This window comes from Geotrypetes seraphini, chromosome 3, assembly GCF_902459505.1.
Source record: "Geotrypetes seraphini chromosome 3, aGeoSer1.1, whole genome shotgun sequence".
NCBI classification, from domain to species: domain Eukaryota; kingdom Metazoa; phylum Chordata; class Amphibia; order Gymnophiona; family Dermophiidae; genus Geotrypetes; species Geotrypetes seraphini.
This window is the reverse complement of record NC_047086.1, coordinates 347549491-347569339: the sequence shown is the minus strand read 5'-3', so window position 1 is coordinate 347569339 and position 19849 is coordinate 347549491. Positions and strand designations below refer to the sequence as shown.

Sequence of the window (19849 nt, the reverse complement as noted above, 5' to 3'; positions counted from 1 at the left end):
GTCATGAGAAAAAGTATGCAAGAGTAATGTACAGCATCTGAGAGACTGTCAGGTCAAAAGCATATGTCTGAAATATTCTGTCTTTAAACCTGTTACTAGCTGTCATAAAAAGATGTTCAGTAGAAGCTGCGCATTGTTAAGCAACAAATCAAGAAAAATGTACCAGTTTATTACAATTATGTACCATCTAGAACTTTAAAATTATTTTATAGAATGGAAAATGCTCTTCATAGTATGGATTATAGACTACCCCCATTCTCAGTTGGGCTGTAACTTTTGAACAATTTCATATAAAAATGAAACAAAATCATGTTATTTTAAAACTGCAGTTCCATCTGTTTGTGACATAAGGGGATGTATTTTCAAAGGATAGCTTGCTAGATCCCTTGGGGTCAAAAAATGCAGGGTGAAAAATCTACTCACCTAGTTTTAAGAAGCAGTTGCACAACACTAGTCAGCAGCCCACAAACATGGGAAGGTAGGAATCCACTTTGAGCCCTAACTGGCTAGGTTTAACGAGCTGTTCCTATGATCAAGGATACCGGCTCAAATCAATCAGGGTACCTTTTATCTGGCTAGAGTTAAGCAAATTCTAAGTTACTGCCAAGATGGCTAAGTCTCAGCTTAATTTCCTTTTTAATATCAGCCTTTGTAGGCAATTTCACTTGGAAAAAACCCCATTTGGCTTCAGCTGGTAACTGTAAACATGATCTATAAGTTCCTGGATAGGCAGAGCTGTAAATAGCAATGCGATTCCTTTTGGTACCTGCCTAGAAGTTTTTACTTCTCATTCCACTACCATCAACCCCAACAGGACTTCTAGTACAATATGTCTAGTGGTTCTGAAACGATAGGGTCTGTCTCCCAACTCACAAATTACTTGCAGAAAACTGTCAATCATGTTTTCAAATCCACCTCCTTACCAGAGAGCTGCTCCTGCACCCTTAGTTTGTTTTCTGCAAGCAAGTTGCTCAGAAATGTTTCTGATCTGCTCTGTAGTTTTATTAGTTTCAAGTATGGCTCGGGGCTCACTTGGGTCCTCTGCCTGGGAGAAGAGGCAGACACGTGCGACGGAGGTCTGCTGAAAGCAGCATGAGCCCTTGGGGACACCTAGCCAACTCGTTTATATTTTATGAGCTCAGGGGCCATCCCCTGCCTAATTGCTCACATCCCTGACTTACTCAGGAGCTTGAACGCAGGCTGTTTGGCTCCTTCCTGGCTCGTCTGGGACTAGCAATGGGTGGACTATATAGTCCTTCCCCCCTTCCCTTCGTGGTGAGGTTTTTCCGTGGATTGAGGCTCAGTCCAACCTTGGTACGACTGGCATCCAGAAGACCAGGTTCATCTAGCAAATCTGTGAGGCAGAGTTCTCCATTTGTTCCAGCTGAAAGCCTATGCTGAGGCATGCAGGTACCGCATGGCACAGTCAGTAAGGCTATTATAGCCTATGGTGAAAATTGGCGGGGAGGGGGGGTTTCACCAAAAAAACACTTGGAATTCTTTATGGTTTGCAATATTCTTTTAATTTAATTAAAGACTTAAATTTACCACCCAAATCATCCCATGAAATTTGTGTGCAATCTGAATTCAGCGTGCCTAAGTCTGTAGGACCACTTAACAAATCTGCTACTTTATCAGCAGAAAACCAATAGCCAGTCTTTCATGAATGAAGTAGAAGTCATTCTCTAAATAATTCAATACCAAAAATATATAGGAGAAACACCACCCAAAAAATGTAGATAAACAACTGAAACAAACCAGTGGAAGTTAAAACACACTCATACAAAAATTGGAGGAAAAAGCCTCAGAAGTCCCAGTGTGCACAACTTGATAACTGAATTATAAAAACTAAACAGGACTAATTTCTATCATGGGCAAAAAAACTACATTTTTTTTGTGGTGTTTCTTCTACATATTCTTAGACATCCAAGTCATAGAGACTGTACCTCCTACAGAATTAGGCTTTGGCAGGTACTCAATATATTTTATAATGCCCAAGCAAGACTCAGATGACTGGAGACTGATCCTGGATCTGAAGTCAGCAAATGCAGCACTAAAGGTGCTGCATGGAGAGCATTCGGTCATTGCAGCGGTTACTCTGGGGGAATTCCTAGCCTCCCTGGATTTGATGAAGGCATACCTCCATATTCCCATACTTCCGGAGCACAGAAGATTCTTGAGGTTTCATGCTAGGGAGACATTTTCAGTTCTCTGTACTTCCCTTCGGTCTGGCAACAGCTTTGTGCACTTTCACCCAGGTGATGGTAGTGGTGATGGCTCATCTCAGAAAAGGGGAATTCAGGTGCATTCTTACTTGGGCAACTGGTTGATCAGAGCCTCGTCCAAGACAGAACGAGAGAGAGCAGTGTCCCAGGTGGTCCAGCTGCTACAGGACCTGGGCTGGATTGTCTACCTGGAACTGACACAGATCCTGGAGTATTTGGGAATCCATTTTAACACAGTGAAAGGTCATGTCTTTCTTCCCGAGCCATGCAAATTGAAGTTTACAAAGCAGATTTCAGACTTCCTGAAGATGCCAATTTCTACAGCTTGGCGCTATCTCCAGGTACTAGGATCCATGACAGCATCCATAGAAGTAGTCCTTTGGACAAAGGTTCACATGCATCCTCTCCAGGACTCTCTATTGTCCCAACGGTCCCTGCAGATGGATTCCCTCTAGAAGCTGGTAGCCTAGATGGTGGAAGCGCAGCAGAACTTGGGTTAGTAGCTCTGACCGGGGTTATTAGAGAAAGGCATGCCACTGCGCTTTTCGTCTTGGGTGATTCTGACCACAGATGCTAGCTTCTTTGGTGGGGGGAGGGGGCATTTCCTTGATCACCCAGTTCAGGGCCAATGGACACCTTCACAATGGAAGTGGTCCCTAAACTGGCTAGAGCTGTGAGCCAACCGACTTACCCTGCAAACACTGGAAGAATCCCTGGAAGGCAAAGTGGTCAGGATCTTCTCAGACAACTTGCATACTCAGGTTCGCCTGAAGGCCAAATTGTTTTTCCATTGGGCAGAATCCCACCTGCAGGCACTCTTGGCACGCATGTAGCGGGGTGGAGAATATGCAAGCCTACTATCTCAGCTAACAGAACCTGGATCTAGGAAAATAATCTTTGTCCCATATAGCATTTGCTGTATAGTGCATCGATGGGGGCGGCAGTGCTCAACCTCAGCATCAGCAGAAAACAAGAAAGCGGAGTAGTTCTTCAGCTACAGGTTCGAACTGGAAAGCGCTGGTTTCGATGCCCTAGATCATCGTAGGCAATTCTGGTCCTCGAGAGCCGGAGCCAGGTCATGTTTTCAGGATATCCACAATAAATATGCATGAGATAGATTTACATTTCAAGGAGGCAATGCATGCAAATCCATCTCATACATATTCATTGTGGATATCCTGAAAACCTAACCTGGCTCCGGCTCTCGAGGACCGGAATTGCCTACCCCTGCCCTAGATTAACCGTGGCCAGAACAAGGGCTGCTGTGTTTTCCCCATGGCCTAGGATAGGCTGGGGTCACAGTTGAACCATCTGGGCTTGGTAATCCTTGTGGCATTGGACTGGCCGTGGTATGCGGACCTGGTGTGCCTTTAAAAGGACAGAGGTCTTAAATTGCCAGTACATTCAAATCTCCTGTCGCTGGGGCCAGTTCCCATGGAGAATTCAGAACACTTTGGTCTTATGGCATAGCTCTTGAGCATACAGCTCTTGCGTGGAAAAGTTACTCAGAAGTGGTCATAGCTACCCTTCTTAGAGTCAAGAGACCAACAATGAATGCAGCCTATGCAAAGGCCTGGAAGTTGTTTCAACACTGATGTGCGAAGGATAAGATGGAGCCATTAAAGACCCTGGTGTCAGTAGAAACATAGAATATGATGGAAGAAAAGGGCCAATGGCCCAACAAGTCTGCCCACTCGAGTTTGGGTGTTTCTGGACAAAAGGCTGACAGTGGGTTTCTTCAAAGTGCAGGTAGCAGGTCTATGGTGCTTCAGAGCCTGAGCTGAAAAGGGCTCTTTGTCCTCACATCCTGACATAACCGGGGTTTTGAAAGTGGAGCTCAGGTTGCAATCTCCGGTGAGGCAGCTGTTCCCATTGTGGAATCTTAGTATCATTTTCAGGGGGCCTCAAGAAGCGTCACTGCTGGATCTGACTTTGAAAACAGTGTTCCTGGTACCATTGTCTCTGCGAGAAAAGGCTTGGGAGATTCAGGCACTATTATACAGAGAGCCGTTTCTTAGACTTACAGAAGCAGGAGTCTTCCTTTGTACAGTCCCTTTTTTTTTTTGCCAGAAGATTGAGGTAAGAACCTAATCTTCCATTGTATAAACAGAATGTTTGAGCTGATTTACAAACATTTGTTTCCTTACATTTTATTTTGCCCTATATTTGCCTGAAAACTAGATCTAAACCAAAACATATTCTGGAGCAAAACTATACCGAGAACTATGGGAGTGGTGTAGCCCAGGGGTTTCAAAGTCCCTCCTTGAGGGCTGCAATCCAGTCGGATTTTCAATATTTCCCCAATGAATATGCATGCACTGCTTTCAATGCATGCTCATTGGGGAAATCCTGAAAACCTGACTGGATTGTGGCCCTCAAGGAGGGACTTTGAGATCCCTGGTGTAGCCCCCACAATGCACAAGGAAGCTGTGGGAGTGATGTAGCCCCACAGTGCACAAGGGAAGCAAACTTGCATCCCATCCAATATCTCTTACTAACCTCAGTGCAGTGGGTGGGGCAGAGGCACCTAGGGGCTTGTTGCGTAGGGCACAATTCTAGCTGATTACAGTCCTGCCCAGGGTTGGATTGGTTTTCAAAGGGCTTAATAGCCTAACATTAGGTGTTCATTAGAAAATTAAGTAGGCATCTAGTTTTGCAAGGTATCTACATTCAGTGAACCCAAATTTGGAAGGGGGGGGAATTGGGCCAATTCTGTAACACCACGTGTTAGGTGCCATGCAAGGGTTGCTGAGTGCCAATTCTATAATAGCATCTGTGCACCCAAATGCTGAATACTGGCATAAGGCAACGATGTGCGCACATTAGGCGCAGACACAAGTGCGCCTAAGTATTCCATGATATGCATGTTAAAGAAATACTCATGCCCATTCCATGTTCCACAGATGTACCACTCTTTGCAGTAACATTCTAACGCACTTGATCTATTTTGTAGAATAGCACATTGTCCACATACATGTGGACGTGCCAATTATCTCAGCATTTGTGCATGTCTATCTACTTGTGTGTAGTTACAGAATCACTCTTCACATGCTTATTCTTGGCTCATGTCTAGCAACCCTCAATCTAGGCAGTCAATATTTGCTCAGCTAGAAGTGGAAGAACTTTCAGCCAAAGACTTGGTGTATGCAAATATAGTGTGCAAAAAATATGTTACTAGGAATCTTAAGTGCAATGATTATAAATGGCACATGTACATGAAACAGGTGACCTGACGACTGCTCTGGCATGGAGACATGATTTCATGCTTAGAACTGCACACCAGGAGAACTTCTGGATGACACAATCACATTCTCGATACTACTATAAGTGACTAGGCTAATTTTGTATCTTAAATCTGCCCAGCTTTAAGCAGGTACTAAAAATTACTACCTTCTCTCTGTTCTTTTTTTTTTAAAGAAAGTTCAGATAGTCCCCTCTATTACTCTCACCCAAATCTGGACGAGACAAGCCCAAGTGCAGTTGGAAGGCTAATGATAGCCTTATAACATTTTCTGTTTGTGTACTTCCACACACACACACCTTGGTTCATTAGCTTAACTGGTAGCAACTTCTTCATAAAAAATTCTCATTAAACTCCTCTCAAAAATAAAAATTTCTACAACTGAAGAGTTATAATTCCTCTAGGTCTGTTAAATCTACAGTGACTTTGATAAACAGAGTGTCGTCTTTAATGTATGTGTGTTTTGCATTTTCCAGTGTTGTGTGTGACACAAATCGTGGGCACCCAGAAGCAATGTTCATCTCCCCTTCTGGCCGTTTAAAACTGCTGCTGTTGGCGTCTGCTCGGAAGACTTCCACAATATGATTTCTTTTGCTACTTTGGTCCAGAAGCGTCAGTGTAACTTTTTGCTTGAAAGGCCATGGGAGCAGTGAGTCAAATTCCCCCTTCATGACCACAAAATACAAAGACAAATGTGTTCCTTTCCCTGAGCCATCTCCGTTCATATATGCTCTGGCACACAGCCGATACCCACAGCGACTGGTGTAAAATGGCTGGCTAAAGATAGACATAACCCGTCCTTCTGTAGCTTCCCTTCTCTTTTTTCTGTAGTCTGTTATTTTCCATATGAGTTTTCCATTGTAACAGGCACCTTCTAGGAGCTTAAATCGTTCTTCATTGTTGTTCAGCTGGGCCTTATGGCTATTAAGGTGGACATCATGGTTGCTGGACTGGCACTCCAAACCCACTGAAAAAAAAAAAGTATTGTAAACATACTTAACATTTTAAAAATACTATAGCCAATCTGTCAACACAGAATCATAATGATTTGAACTAAAAGACTGCTATATTTTACTGACATGACTAACACAGCCAAAAAGAATGACGCTGCATGCTGCAACCAAAGCTTTACTTTCAATAAATACAGAAGACTGAGGGCAGCCTTACAAAGAACAGATATTATAAACTGTGCCACATATAAAAAGCCTCACTAAATTACCCCAATGGGTTAGTCTAATAACAGAGTCATGGAGTATGCATATCCATTCCTCAGATAAGTTTCAAATTTATTTAAAAGTTTGATTAGATCGCAATATAATAATCCAATGCGATTTACAAATAAAATCAGGGTAAAAGTAAAAAAATAACTAAGAATAAAACCACACAAATTAATAAAGGTAAGACACTACAGGACACAAGAGGAGGATAGGTTTAAATACAATTCATAAACAAATACAATGAACATAGATGTTGAGACACTAGGATGGGAAAGAGTTACCCATTTAATTTTCATTAAAAAATTTTTGTACTCTATAGGATGTCTGAGTTATATAGAATTCGAGCATTTCAGTTGAAAGCGTCCTTAAAGAGCCAGCTTTTCAGGAGACCTTTGAACTTACTAAGTGATTTTTCTACCCTTATATAAATTGGAAGCAAGTTCCAGGTTTGAGGTGGCAAAACAGAGAAGATCGTGTCTCTTCTTGAGTAAATGAATCTTAGTGAGGGGACTAAGAGGAGAGATTTGTCCTCAAATCTTAAAGATCTTGTTGGAACGTAAGGTATTAGAAGCCTTTATAAGAATGAAGGAGCTTTATTCATTAACGTTTTGTGTGTAAGTAACACTATTTTGTATGTAATTCTATAATTTACAGGTAACCAATGTTTTTCCTTTAATAGGGGAGTCACATGATCACATTTTTTCCTTTTGGTAATTATTTTTATTGCAGTATTTTGTAGGATTTGTAATCTACATATTTCTTTTAAGGTTATTCCCTTGTACAAGGCGTTACAGTAGTCTATTTTTGTTATGACTAACGAGTGTATTAAGATATTCAATGATGATTCGTCAAGGAATGAGGATAAAGCACAGTTACTTACCGTAACAGGTGTTATCCAGGGACAGCAGGCAGATATTCTTAACGCATGGGTGACGTCACCGACGGAGTCCCGGTACGGACACTTTTAACTAGAACGTTCTAGTTGGCTGCACCGCGCATGCGCGAGTGCCTTCCCGCCTGACGGAGGAGTGCGTGGTCCCCAGTTAAGATAAGCCAGCTAAGAAGCCAACCCGGGGAGGTGGGTGGGACGTAAGAATATCTGCCTGCTGTCCCTGGATAACACCTGTTACGGTAAGTAACTGTGCTTTATCCCAGGACAAGCAGGCAGCATATTCTTAACGCATGGGTGACCTCTAAGCTAACAGAGGGAGGAGGGATGGTTGGCTATTAGGAAAATAAATTATGTAACACAGATTGGCCGAAGTGTCCATCCCGTCTGGAGAAGGTATCCAGACAGTAGTGAACGTGTGAACTGAGGACCAAGTGGCAGCCTTGCAGATTTCCTCGATGGGCGTGGAACGGAGGAAAGCCACAGAAGCAGCCATAGCTCTGACGCTGTGGGCCGTGACAGCACCTTCCAGTGAGAGACCGGCCCGAGCATAACAGAACGTAATGCAGGCAGCAAGCCAGTTAGAAAGCGTCCGTTAGAGACAGGGCGACCTAGACGGTTAGGGTCGAAGGACAAAAAGAGCTGAGGAGACGAACGGTGAGCCCTGGTACGGTCAAGGTAGTATGCAAGGGCACGCTTACAGTCCAGCGTGTGTAACGCCTGTTCCCCAGGATGAGAATGGGGCTTAGGGAAAAAGACAGGCAACACAATGGATTGGTTGAGGTGGAAGTCTGAGACCACCTTGAGAAGGAATTTAGGATGGGTACGCAAAACCACCTTGTCATGGTGAAAAACAGTGAAAGGTGGGTTGGCAACCAATGCATGCAGCTCACTAACCCTCCTGGCAGAGGTGATGGCAATGAGGAAAAGCACCTTCCACGTCAGAAATTTGAGTGAAGTAGTGGCAAGAGGCTCAAACGGAGGTTTCATGAGGGCTGATAAAACCACATTCAGGTCCCAGACGACTGGAGGAGGCTTCAGAGGTGGTTTGACATTGAAGAGGCCTCTCATGAACCGGGAAACCAGGGGATGAGCCGTGAGCGGTTTTCCGAGGATAGGCTCATGAAACGCAGTGATGGCACTGAGGTGGACTCTGATTGAGGTAGACTTGAGGCCAGCGTCGGACAGAGAGAGCAAATAGTCCAGTACAGGTTCCACCGCCAGCGAAGTGGGATCGTGGTGATGCAGTAGACACCAAGAGGAGAACCTGGTCCACTTCTGATGGTAACATTTGAGGGTGGCCGGTTTCCTGGAGGCATCCAAAATGCGACGGACAGGCTGAGACAGATTCTCTGGAGAGGTCAGCCCGAGAGAAACCAAGCTGTCAGGTGGAGCGAGGACAGATTGGGATGTAGTAGAGACTGATGCTGCTGTGTAACCAATCACCTCCTCCAACTATTCTCACTGGGAAACAGCGCACTGCTACTCCAGTTCGACCTCAGCAGTGCCTTCGACCTAGTAGACCATGACATTCTGATTAGCTGCCTCGACTCCATAGGCATCTCCGGACAAGTACTAACCTGGCTCACAGGCTTCCTAAAAAACCGAACCTACCAAGTCCACAATGACAGAACCTTCTCCCATACATGGAGCAACCCCTGTGGAGTCCCCCAAGGCTCCCCCCTATCCCCGTCACTATTCAATATTTACATGGCATCTCTGGGTCACATGTTATCGAACCGTAACCTGAAATCCTACATTTACGCAGATGACATTACAATCATCATACCCATCACCTCACTGTCATATGAGACAGAACAATACATCTCTACGGTCCTCACCATGGTAGAAAACTGGACCACTTGCTTCAAACTGAAACTAAACCCAGAAATAACCAAGTTCTTCCTTGCAAGTCCCAACCACAAACTAACGTCCACCACCCTGCAACTCAATGGTTTAACGTATCCAATCAACTCTACCATAAAAATCCTCGGAGTCATATTGGACCGATGCCTCACTCTAGAAGATCACACTAACACCCAGGTCAAAAAATGCTTTTCCACCCTTTGGAAACTCCGCTCCATCAAACATTACTTTGATTTCCCCACCTTCAGTTTGCTGGTCCAATCCTTAATTCTAAACTCCCTGGATTACTGCAATATCATATACCTGGGCTCCTTTTTTTTTTTTTTTTTTTTTAGTTCAATGATTTTATTGAATATTTATAGGAATTATAAACAGAAAGCAGTTCAAACATATAGAATCATAATAAAAATCATGTATCAAATATTTGTATCTACAATCATTTGAATAAAACTAGATTAATGAAAAGGATCCAGAGTATCTGGAACTGCTTAGAAAAGGAACAGAAGAAGACAGAGAAGCAGGAGGGATAAGAGAAAGAGAGAGAAAGATAAAGGAAGAGAGAGAGAATGAGAAATAGAGAGGGATAGAGAGAGAGAAAGAGAGAGGCAGAAGTGTCTATAAAGCAGAACGAACATATGAGTCTAAGAATGGCCAAGGTGATTTGTTTCGTGTCAAGTTTGTGGAAGATCGAGAAAACAATTTCTTCTCATATGCATAAGATTCAAATTTGTGGTACATACTTAAAGAGTTCCACCAAAAAGTGTAGTCTAGTAATGAGGATGATTTCCAGTTTTTCAGAATATGCATTAGAGCTGTCACGAACATGGTGTCAATGAGTTTAGGCGGGCAATTTGATTGTGCAAAACATGGGTGTTGGGAACGAAGAATTATAATGTCCATGGAGATCACTTCTGAACATTTAGTGATAGATTTTATGGTGTCCCAAATACGAAGCCAAAAGGAATGAACCATATTGCAGTGGAAAAGCATGTGATCGAGAGTTCCGGGTGCTTTCAGACAGTTCCAACAGGTAGAATCTTGTTGTAGATTCGCTTTCCACTTACGATATGGAGTCCATACTGCATTCCACATAACAAAGTACATTGATTGTGAAACTCTGGATGATAAAAGAGGACGATTTGTGGAAGACCAGAAGAGTTCCCAATCTATTTCAGAAAGCGTGGTTTTCAAAATAGAGTCCCAATGGTTCATAGATTGAGTTGAAAAAGTAAAGAAGTGATCTCTTAGTATACCATAAAAAAGAGATATTGTCTTACCCTTCATTAAAGCCAGAGTAGACCAATGACGAACAGTATGAATAGAGGTCATAAAATCAGGGCGGATATGTATATTATCTAATATTCCAGTAAGCATAAGCCATTGTGATCGTATAGAGGATGGGAGTGAGTATGTGGAACGGAAAATATCAAAGGGGACAAAAGAATTAGTGGAGATCAATTGATTAACAAACCACACACCCGCCCGCTGCCACCTTTTCCATGAGAGGGATCTTCCGTTGATCTGAATTTTAGAGTTATTCCAAAGGGACATGAGTGGGCCTTCATCAGCGTGAATTTCAGCTGCTGCATCTAATAGGCGTAAAGCATGCTGCGTTGCACATAATAAAGAATACCTTCTCAAGTGTCTAGGTATTGACACTGTAAGAAAGCACGAGACGTGTAGTGGTGTACATAAAAAGCGTTCCATTTCAAACCATGCTGGTTGATCTTGAGGGTTCGAATCAACTATCCACTGAGCTCCATATTTGGCTAATGATGCAATATAATAGTAGTAAAAATCTGGTAGATTTAGGCCGCCATTAATCTTAGAGGCCTTCAGCTTGGCGAGAGCAATACGAGGTTTTTTCTTGTTCCAAATAAATTCAGAAATTTTCATATTAAGCCAATGAAAGAATTTTTTCCGGCATAAAAGGGGAAGCATAGAAAGAATGTAATTAATTTGTGGAGCCAGAGTCATTTTAATGGAGGCTATTCTACCCCACCAGGACAGATAAAGCGGAGACCAACGCGTTGTAGTATTTAAAATTAAATTTTTGATTTTGGATATGTTAAGATCCTGAGCATGATCTGGATCTTTATGAATTAGGATTCCCAGGTATTTCACAGCTCCTTGTGACCATGGAAAAGAGAAGTGAGCTAGATCTGAGAAGGAAATATGGTCATTAAGAGGAAAGATCTCCGACTTCTCCCAATTGACAGAGTATCCCGAGAGGCGAGAATATTGGGAAACTATGTAAATGAGATGGGGTAGAGAGAAAAGGGGATCTCTGAGAAAGAGGAGAACGTCATCGGCATAAGCTGCCAATTTAATGTCTCGATTGGATGAGGGAATACCTTTTATTAGGGAACACTGTCGGATAGCAGATAATAAAGGTTCCAATGCTAGATCAAATAATAATGGTGAAAGGGGACAGCCTTGACGGGTACCTCTGTAAAGGGAAAATCTATTAGAGAGAGAGTTATTAATCAGGATACGGGCCGTGGGTTGACGATATAATGTTTCTATCCAATTTGTGAAAAAGGAACCAAAGTTGTACCATTTCAGTACTCGGAATAAGAAAGGCCACTCCACTCGGTCAAAGGCCTTTTCAGCATCGATGGCCAGGCCAATCACAGGCTCAGACATTGTTTTAGCGTGAGCATTTATATGATGAAATAAACGTATATTATCTCCTATATATCTTTGTTTGATGAATCCTGTTTGATCTTTATGTATGAGGGTTGGGATCACTGTGTTAAGTCTTAGTGATAAAATTTTCGCCATGATTTTGTAATCCAAATTGAGGAGAGAGATAGGACGAAAATTTTTAACCATAGTAGCATCTCTATCTGGCTTGGGAATAACTACAATGGTGGCTTCAGTGAAGTTAAATTGTTTGTCCGGAGTGGAGTGGAGGAAATCATAATATGTTAGAAGTTGAGGTGCTAAGAGAGCTCGGAAACTTTTAAAAAACTCACCAGTAAAACCATCTGGTCCAGGGGCTTTCCCAGCGGGTAAGAAGGATATAGCAGTCTCAATCTCGTTTGTAGTTATAGGAGCATCTAGTTTTGTTTTAATAGATTCCGATATAGTCGGATGATTTAAAGAAGCAAGAAAAGAATCTATATCCGAATCAGGGGCCGAAGACTCAGAATGATATAGGGCAGTATAAAATTTTTCAAATTGGGAGGAAATCAACGATCTGGTTCTTACTAATTGTCCTGATGGGTCTTGAATAGCTGAGATGTGTAGACGTTTTGATTTGGTTTTGAGATATCTAGCTAAAGGGCGACCTATGAGATTATCTCCCATATAGTGACCAGAAGTTGAAATAAAGATATCTCGTCGGGCCGTGCAAGAGACCAAAGTATTATATTCATATTTAAGGTTTTGAATACGTTGGAATAAGGATGGATCATGTAAATGAGTAGACATATGTTGTAATTCTAGGTTTTTAATAGAAATTTCCAATTCTTTTTCTTTTTGCATGGATTGTTTCTTTTTCCAAGAAGCAAGCTTAATCAATTCACCTCTGAGAGAAGCTTTGTAGGCTTCCCAGACGATAGAAGGACAAATTTCTGGATCTTTTGTATTAAGTTCGAAGAATTCTGTAGTAAAGGATTTGATTTTGTCCACTATTATCTCATCTAAGAGTAAGGTATTGTTAAGTCGCCAAGAAGGAGATTCTTTGTGCGGAGCAGAAATAGATAGATGCAAAGAAATAGCTGCATGGTCTGTAAGAGATATTGGGTGTATGATAGCGTTTGTCACATCTTGAATGAGAGGAGAGGAAAGAAGAAAGAAATCAATCCTCGAGTAGGTGTTATGTGGCGGTGAAAAGTGGGAATATTCCCTACCTTTTGGATTTAATAAGCGCCATGGATCTACTAGGGAGAAGGCTTCTTTTAAAGCATGTAGAGCTGCAAAAGATCTGGATTTGGAGGGTCTGCAAGAGGATGATCTGTCTATGTAAGTATCTTGAATTTGATTGAAATCCCCGCCCAGTATCAGAGAACGAGAGTCGTGTTCAACTAACGCTAGTTGAAGGTCTTTAAAAAAATCTGGGTGGTCCAAGACAGGAGCGTAAATATTAAGGAACACAAAATCTACAGAGTGCAACGCAGCATGTACTAGACACCATCTACCGTCAGAATCTGTTTTAACAGAGTGAACAATAGGGGATAGTTTGTCACTGAGAAGTATTGATATCCCATTTTTTTTCCTCTGAGTTGCAGGAGAATATAAATGAGTGGAATATCCCTTCAATTTAAATTTCAAGGAGGCAGTGAGCGGTAGGTGGGTCTCTTGTAAGTATATCACATCAGGATGTTTATTAGACACATAGTTGGCTATCTTTTTTCTTTTAATAGGATGGTTCAAACCATTCACATTAAAAGAAAGGATATGTAAGTCAGCCATAATCTATTATATGTGGTGTTATAGCATAGCAGATATCACCTTTATAAGAAAAAAGTAAATGACATAAACAAAATATCAGACAGACACTTCTGCCAGAAGGTAGAAATAAAGAAAGCATAAGATAAAGAGCAAATAGACTAGCAGTGACAGCATAATACAAGGTCAGAAAAAAGAAAGACCAAAATATCATGTATGGAAGAAAACAGTTTAAGAGTGCTCTTATGAGCACGGAGAGATAACTCATATGGAACAGTTAACATTATTTCACACTCACTCAATTTGAGAAACATGAAAGTGGTGTGCTTTTTCACACTAAGCAATAATTTGTACAGTCTTGTATTAACAAGTTATAACAGCAGAAAATCTTAACAGCAGAGAACATTAATAGCAGGAAACAGATGCAAGCATAGACATCAGTAGCTCAACATGTTAGCGCATTTTCAGAGAGTCCAGGAATGCAGTCAGCTCATCAGGATCAGTGTAAGAAGTGGTGTGGTTATTGTAAGTAACTTTCATCCTGGCAGGATACATAAGACCGTATTTGGCTCCAATGTCTTTGAGCTCTTGCCGGTGAGAGAGAAAAGCCTTTCTTTTCAAGGCTGTGGTTTTAGCCAGATCTGGAACAATGAAAAATTTCCTGCCTTGATGTAGTAGCTGAGGTTTAGATTTTGCTGTTGTGAGGATCTGTAATGTGTGTTGAAATCTGAGGAGTTTAGCCACAATAGGCCTGGGAGAAGATGCATGTGTAGAGAGGTGAGACGGCACGCGGTGAGCACGCTCTATTTCCAATGGAGGTGAGAAGACAAGACCCAGGGTAGCAGGCAGGAAAGCAGTCAGAAAGGCAACCATATCAGAGCCCTCCGATGATTCAGGTATCCCAATAATTCTTAGGTTGGATCTTCTGCTGCGATTAGAAAGATCTTCATAGTCTCTTTGTAAAGTAGTGATCAGTTTATCATGTTTAGATACCGTTTCTTGTAGTGAAGATATGACAGATGTTTTTTCCTCTAGGACGTCTAAACGATGTCGGACATCTACAAATTGGGAATTAATTGCCTCAATCTCACTTCTTAAAAGTTTGATTTCATCAACCTGTTCCTGAATTATGCTCCGATTTGATCTTATTTCTTTCAAGAGCAAGTCAAGTGAGGCCTCATCATTCTTCGGCGCCATTATCTCTGGTGTGTTCAGATCAGATTTCAGCTTCTTCCCTCCGATCGATGTAGATGGAGCAGTTTCGTTTTTTGTCGATTTTGTAGGCGACATAGGGACTTTTTCAAAAATAAGCACTTTTTAATCAGTTTTGAGTGTGGGTGAGGAGGAGTAATTATTTCATGTTTGTGGTCCTCACGGTGGTCAAGCCACGCCTCTTAATGATGTTAATTTAGATTGAGGCGGTTAATTTGTTATTTGAAGTTTGTTATGAAGTCTTAAAGAAAGAAACAGTTATTGCGGTTGAATTATAAGTTGGGTTGTTTGTGCTTCGCTCAGTCGCTTCGCAAAGGCGCGAGCTAAGGCGCACGCGCCTTTGCCGTGCGCCTTAGCCGGCGCGCCGAACGGCTGCGCCGTTGAGCCGTTGAATTCAAAGTTTAAAGGTTCCCGGCACGAGCTGGGGGGCGGAGCTAGCAAGCTCGCTCGCACGCCCGGCCCAGCAGCAAGAGCAGCGTCGGCTGGGCTGGTCAAAGCAGGGCAGGCAGTCGCTGCGGGAGACGTCCCGTCGGGTTGGTCCGGGGCTGAGAGGGTGGGTTGTCCCCAAGCAGCAACAGCTGCTGCACGATGGCTCCTCCGCTCCTCCGCTTGAGCCGTTGAATTCAAAGTTTAAAGGTTCCCGGCACGAGCTGGGGGGCGGAGCTAGCAAGCTCGCTCGCACGCCCGGCCCAGCAGCAAGAGCAGCGTCGGCTGGGCTGGTCAAAGCAGGGCAGGCAGTCGCTGCGGGAGACGTCCCGTCGGGTTGGTCCGGGGCTGAGAGGGTGGGTTGTCCCCAAGCAGCAACAGCTGCTGCACGATGGCTCCTCCGCTCCTCCGCTTGAGCCGTTGAATTCAAAGTTTAAAGGTTCCCGGCACGAGCTGGGGGGCGGAGCTAGCAAGCTCGCTCGCACGCCCGGCCCAGCAGCAAGAGCAGCGTCGGCTGGGCTGGTCAAAGCAGGGCAGGCAGTCGCTGCGGGAGACGTCCCGTCGGGTTGGTCCGGGGCTGAGAGGGTGGGTTGTCCCCAAGCAGCAACAGCTGCTGCACGATGGCTCCTCCGCTCCTCCGCTTGAGCCGTTGAATTCAAAGTTTAAAGGTTCCCGGCACGAGCTGGGGGGCGGAGCTAGCAAGCTCGCTCGCACGCCCGGCCCAGCAGCAAGAGCAGCGTCGGCTGGGCTGGTCAAAGCAGGGCAGGCAGTCGCTGCGGGAGACGTCCCGTCGGGTTGGTCCGGGGCTGAGAGGGTGGGTTGTCCCCAAGCAGCAACAGCTGCTGTACGATGGCTCCTCCGCTCCTCCGCTTGAGCCGTTGAATTCAAAGTTTAAAGGTTCCCGGCACGAGCTGGGGGGCGGAGCTAGCAAGCTCGCTCGCACGCCCGGCCCAGCAGCAAGAGCAGCGTCGGCTGGGCTGGTCAAAGCAGGGCAGGCAGTCGCTGCGGGAGACGTCCCGTCGGGTTGGTCCGGGGCTGAGAGGGTGGGTTGTCCCCAAGCAGCAACAGCTGCTGCACGATGGCTCCTCCGCTCCTCCGCTTGAGCCGTTGAATTCAAAGTTTAAAGGTTCCCGGCACGAGCTGGGGGGCGGAGCTAGCAAGCTCGCTCGCACGCCCGGCCCAGCAGCAAGAGCAGCGTCGGCTGGGCTGGTCAAAGCAGGGCAGGCAGTCGCTGCGGGAGACGTCCCGTCGGGTTGGTCCGGGGCTGAGAGGGTGGGTTGTCCCCAAGCAGCAACAGCTGCTGCACGATGGCTCCTCCGCTCCTCCGCTTGAGCCGTTGAATTCAAAGTTTCATATACCTGGGCTCCTACAAGAAAACCACTAAACGACTACGACTTATCCAGAACACCGCCGTCCGCCTCATCTACGGGCTCAAAAAATCAGACCACATCAGCCCTTTCTACAGGAAACTTCACTGGCTACCGTTCGAAGCAAGGATCATCTTCAAATTCGCTTGCCTCTGCTTCAAAACCCTAACTGGCTCAGCCCCGATATATCTGTCACGTCACTTCACCTTCCCAGGTTCTAACCGTACACGTAATGCACACCTGTTTGCCTACCCCTCCCCAAAAGGATGCACCCACAAAAGATTCTTCGACAGGACCCTCTCCTTCCAGGCTGGCAAATGGAATGACTGCCTGTCCACTCTCATCTCTCTTGCCCCTACTTATCAATCGTTCAGGAAATCGCTCAAAACATACCTCTTTGACAAATTCCTCTAACCCCCGCTCCTCCCCTACCGAACTAATTATCCCTTGCCTATCTCCCTTTCCCCTTCCCCTCCCCCCATGCAACAGTTACTGGATCATTTTTGTAATTATCACTGGTTTATACCATATAATTGCTAACTAACTCTCTGCACCTACATTGTACAAATCGCCCTGAACTGTCTTCTTGATATGCTGTAACCTCGATGTTAACTTCGCTGTAACCTTGATGTAACTTCACTGTTAATGTACAGTCTCTTATCCTGTAAACCGCTCTGAACTGTTTTGTGGTATTGCGGTATACAAAAATAAAGTTATTATTATTATTATTATTATTATTATAAGTAGAGTAGGAAACACAGGAAGAGGAATGGGTTCTCTGGAGCTGAGCTGGAGCAGGAGGGAGAACCAGTGTTGGCGAGGCTACCGAGGGGAGATGAGAATCATGGTGGCTTTGTCCCTGCGGAGTTTGAATAACGTCTGCAACATCAGAGGCAGTGGAGGGAAGGCATAGAGGAACCGATCCGTCCAGTCGAGCAGGAATGCATCCGGGGCCAGATGATGAGGAGAGAAGAGTCTGGAGCAGAACTGGGGCAGTTGATGGTTGTGAGGAGCTGCAAAGAGGTCCACCTGAGGAGTGCCCCACCGAGTAAAGATGGAGCGGAGTGTGGGAGGATCCAGAGTCCACTCGTGAGGTTGAAGGATGCGGCCGAGATTGTCGGCCAGGGAGTTCTGTTCGCCCTGGATATAGACAGCTTTGAGGAAGAGACTGTGGGCCATGGCCCAGGTCCAGATGCGGATGGCCTCCTGACAGAGGAGGGGAGATCCGGTGCCGCCTTGCTTGTTTATGTAGTACATGGCGACTTGGTTGTCTGTGCACAGGAGAAGAACCTGAGGTTAGAGAAGGTGCTGGAAGGCCTTGAGAGCATAGAACATGGCCCTGAGTTCCAGGAAATTGATGTGATGTTGACGCTCCTGATGGGTCCAGAGTCCCTGGGTGCGAAGATCTCCCAGGTGAGCTCCCCATGCATAAGGGGAGGCATCCGTGGTTATGATCATGGAGTGAGGGGGTAGATGAAAGAGTAGACCCCTGGAAAGATTGGAGGAGTTCAACCACCATTGAAGAGATTGCTGAAGAGACGATGTCACAGAGATGGGATGAGAAAGAGGATCCGTGGTCTGTGACCATTGGTTGGCCAGAGTCCATTGAGGTGTCCTGAGGTGGAGTCGCGCCAGAGGAAGCACATGGACCGTCGAGGCCATGTGGCCCAGAAGGACCATCATTTGCCGAGCTGGAATGGAGCGATGAAGGAGCACCTGACGGCAGAGGTGGAGCAGGGTCCGTTGTCGGTCTGAGGGGAGAAACGCCCCCATCAGAGTGGTGTCGAGGACGGCTCCAATAAACTGAAGTCGCTGTGTGGGAAGCAGATGCGACTAGTTGATCTCGAACCCCAGGAGGTGGAGGAAGGAGATGGTGTGCTGAGTGGCTTGTAGCACAAGAGGAGACGTAGGTGCTTTCACTAACCAATCGTCCAAGTAGGGGAACACCTGGAGGTTGTGGGACCTGAGAAAGGCCGCCACCACAATGAGGCACTTGGTGAACACCCTGGGCGATGATGCGAGGCCAAAGGGTAGCACTTTGTACTGATAGTGACGGTGCTGTACCTGAAATCGAAGGTAGCGACGTGAAGTCAGATGGATTGGAATGTGAGTGTAGGCCTCCTTGAGGTCTAGGGAACATAGCCAGTCGTGTTGAGAGAGAAGAGGGTAAAGCGTGGCAAGGGAGAGCATTCTGAACTTTTCCTTGACCAGACACTTGTTGAGGTCCCAGAGATCGAGGATGGGACAGAGGTCTCCTGTCTTCTTGGGAACGAGGAAGTAGCGGGAGTAGAATCCCTGACCCCTTTGGTCTGGGGGTACCTCTTCGATGGCATTGAGAAGAAGGAGGGATTGGACCTCCCTCAGGAGGAGAAGGGATTGGGAGGAGTGAGAAACAGACTCTATGGGAGGATTGTCTGGTGGAAGAGTCTGGATGTTGAGAGAGTAGCCGTGGCGAATGATGTTGAGGACCCACAGGTCTGATGTGATGACTTCCCAACGGCTGAGAAAGAGTTGAAGGCATCCTCCGATCGGCTGAGGAAGAGGCAATGATGGTGGGAGACTGGCTATGCCCTGGAGAAAAGAGTCAAAAGGGTTGAGATGGTTTTGACGGAGGGAGAGGCTTGGCAGGTTGGTGAGACTGTGAGCGAGCCTGAGTTTGATGCTGTTGACGAGGTCGGCGAGGCTGTTGTTGAGGCGGGTTGAGAGGTCTGGCCGAGAACCTGCGTTGGTAGGAAGACTGCTGTCTGTAGGGGCGAGTAGGTGGAGTCTTCTTCTTAGGTTTTATCAGAGTATCCCACCTGGTCTCGTGTGCCGAGAGTTTCTGGGTGGTTGAGTCCAGGGACTCCCCGAAGAGTTCCTCACCAAGACAAGGTGCGTTAGCCAGGCGGTCTTGGTGATTAATGTCGAGGTCAGAAACTCTCAGCCAGGCCAGGCGCCTCATGGCAACAGCCATGGCAGATGCTCAAGAGGTCAGCTCAAGAGTCATAAATGGAGCGCACCATGAATTTCCG

General features: G+C 45.2%; 1 protein-coding gene across 6 annotated transcripts in view; it reads right to left on the bottom strand.

Annotated features, from left to right (window-relative positions):
- Positions 1 to 148: 148 nt before the first annotated feature.
- TRAF5 (TNF receptor associated factor 5) overlaps positions 149 to 19849 on the bottom strand; it is a 105966-nt gene continuing 86265 nt past the window's right edge. For all 6 annotated transcript variants that reach the window (XM_033938122.1, XM_033938121.1, XM_033938116.1 and 3 more), the window contains one exon: positions 149 to 6433. In XM_033938122.1, coding sequence (XP_033794013.1) covers positions 5856 to 6433 — 578 coding nt within the window. In that variant the 3' untranslated portion in view covers positions 149 to 5855. The remainder of the gene's footprint in view (positions 6434 to 19849) is intronic.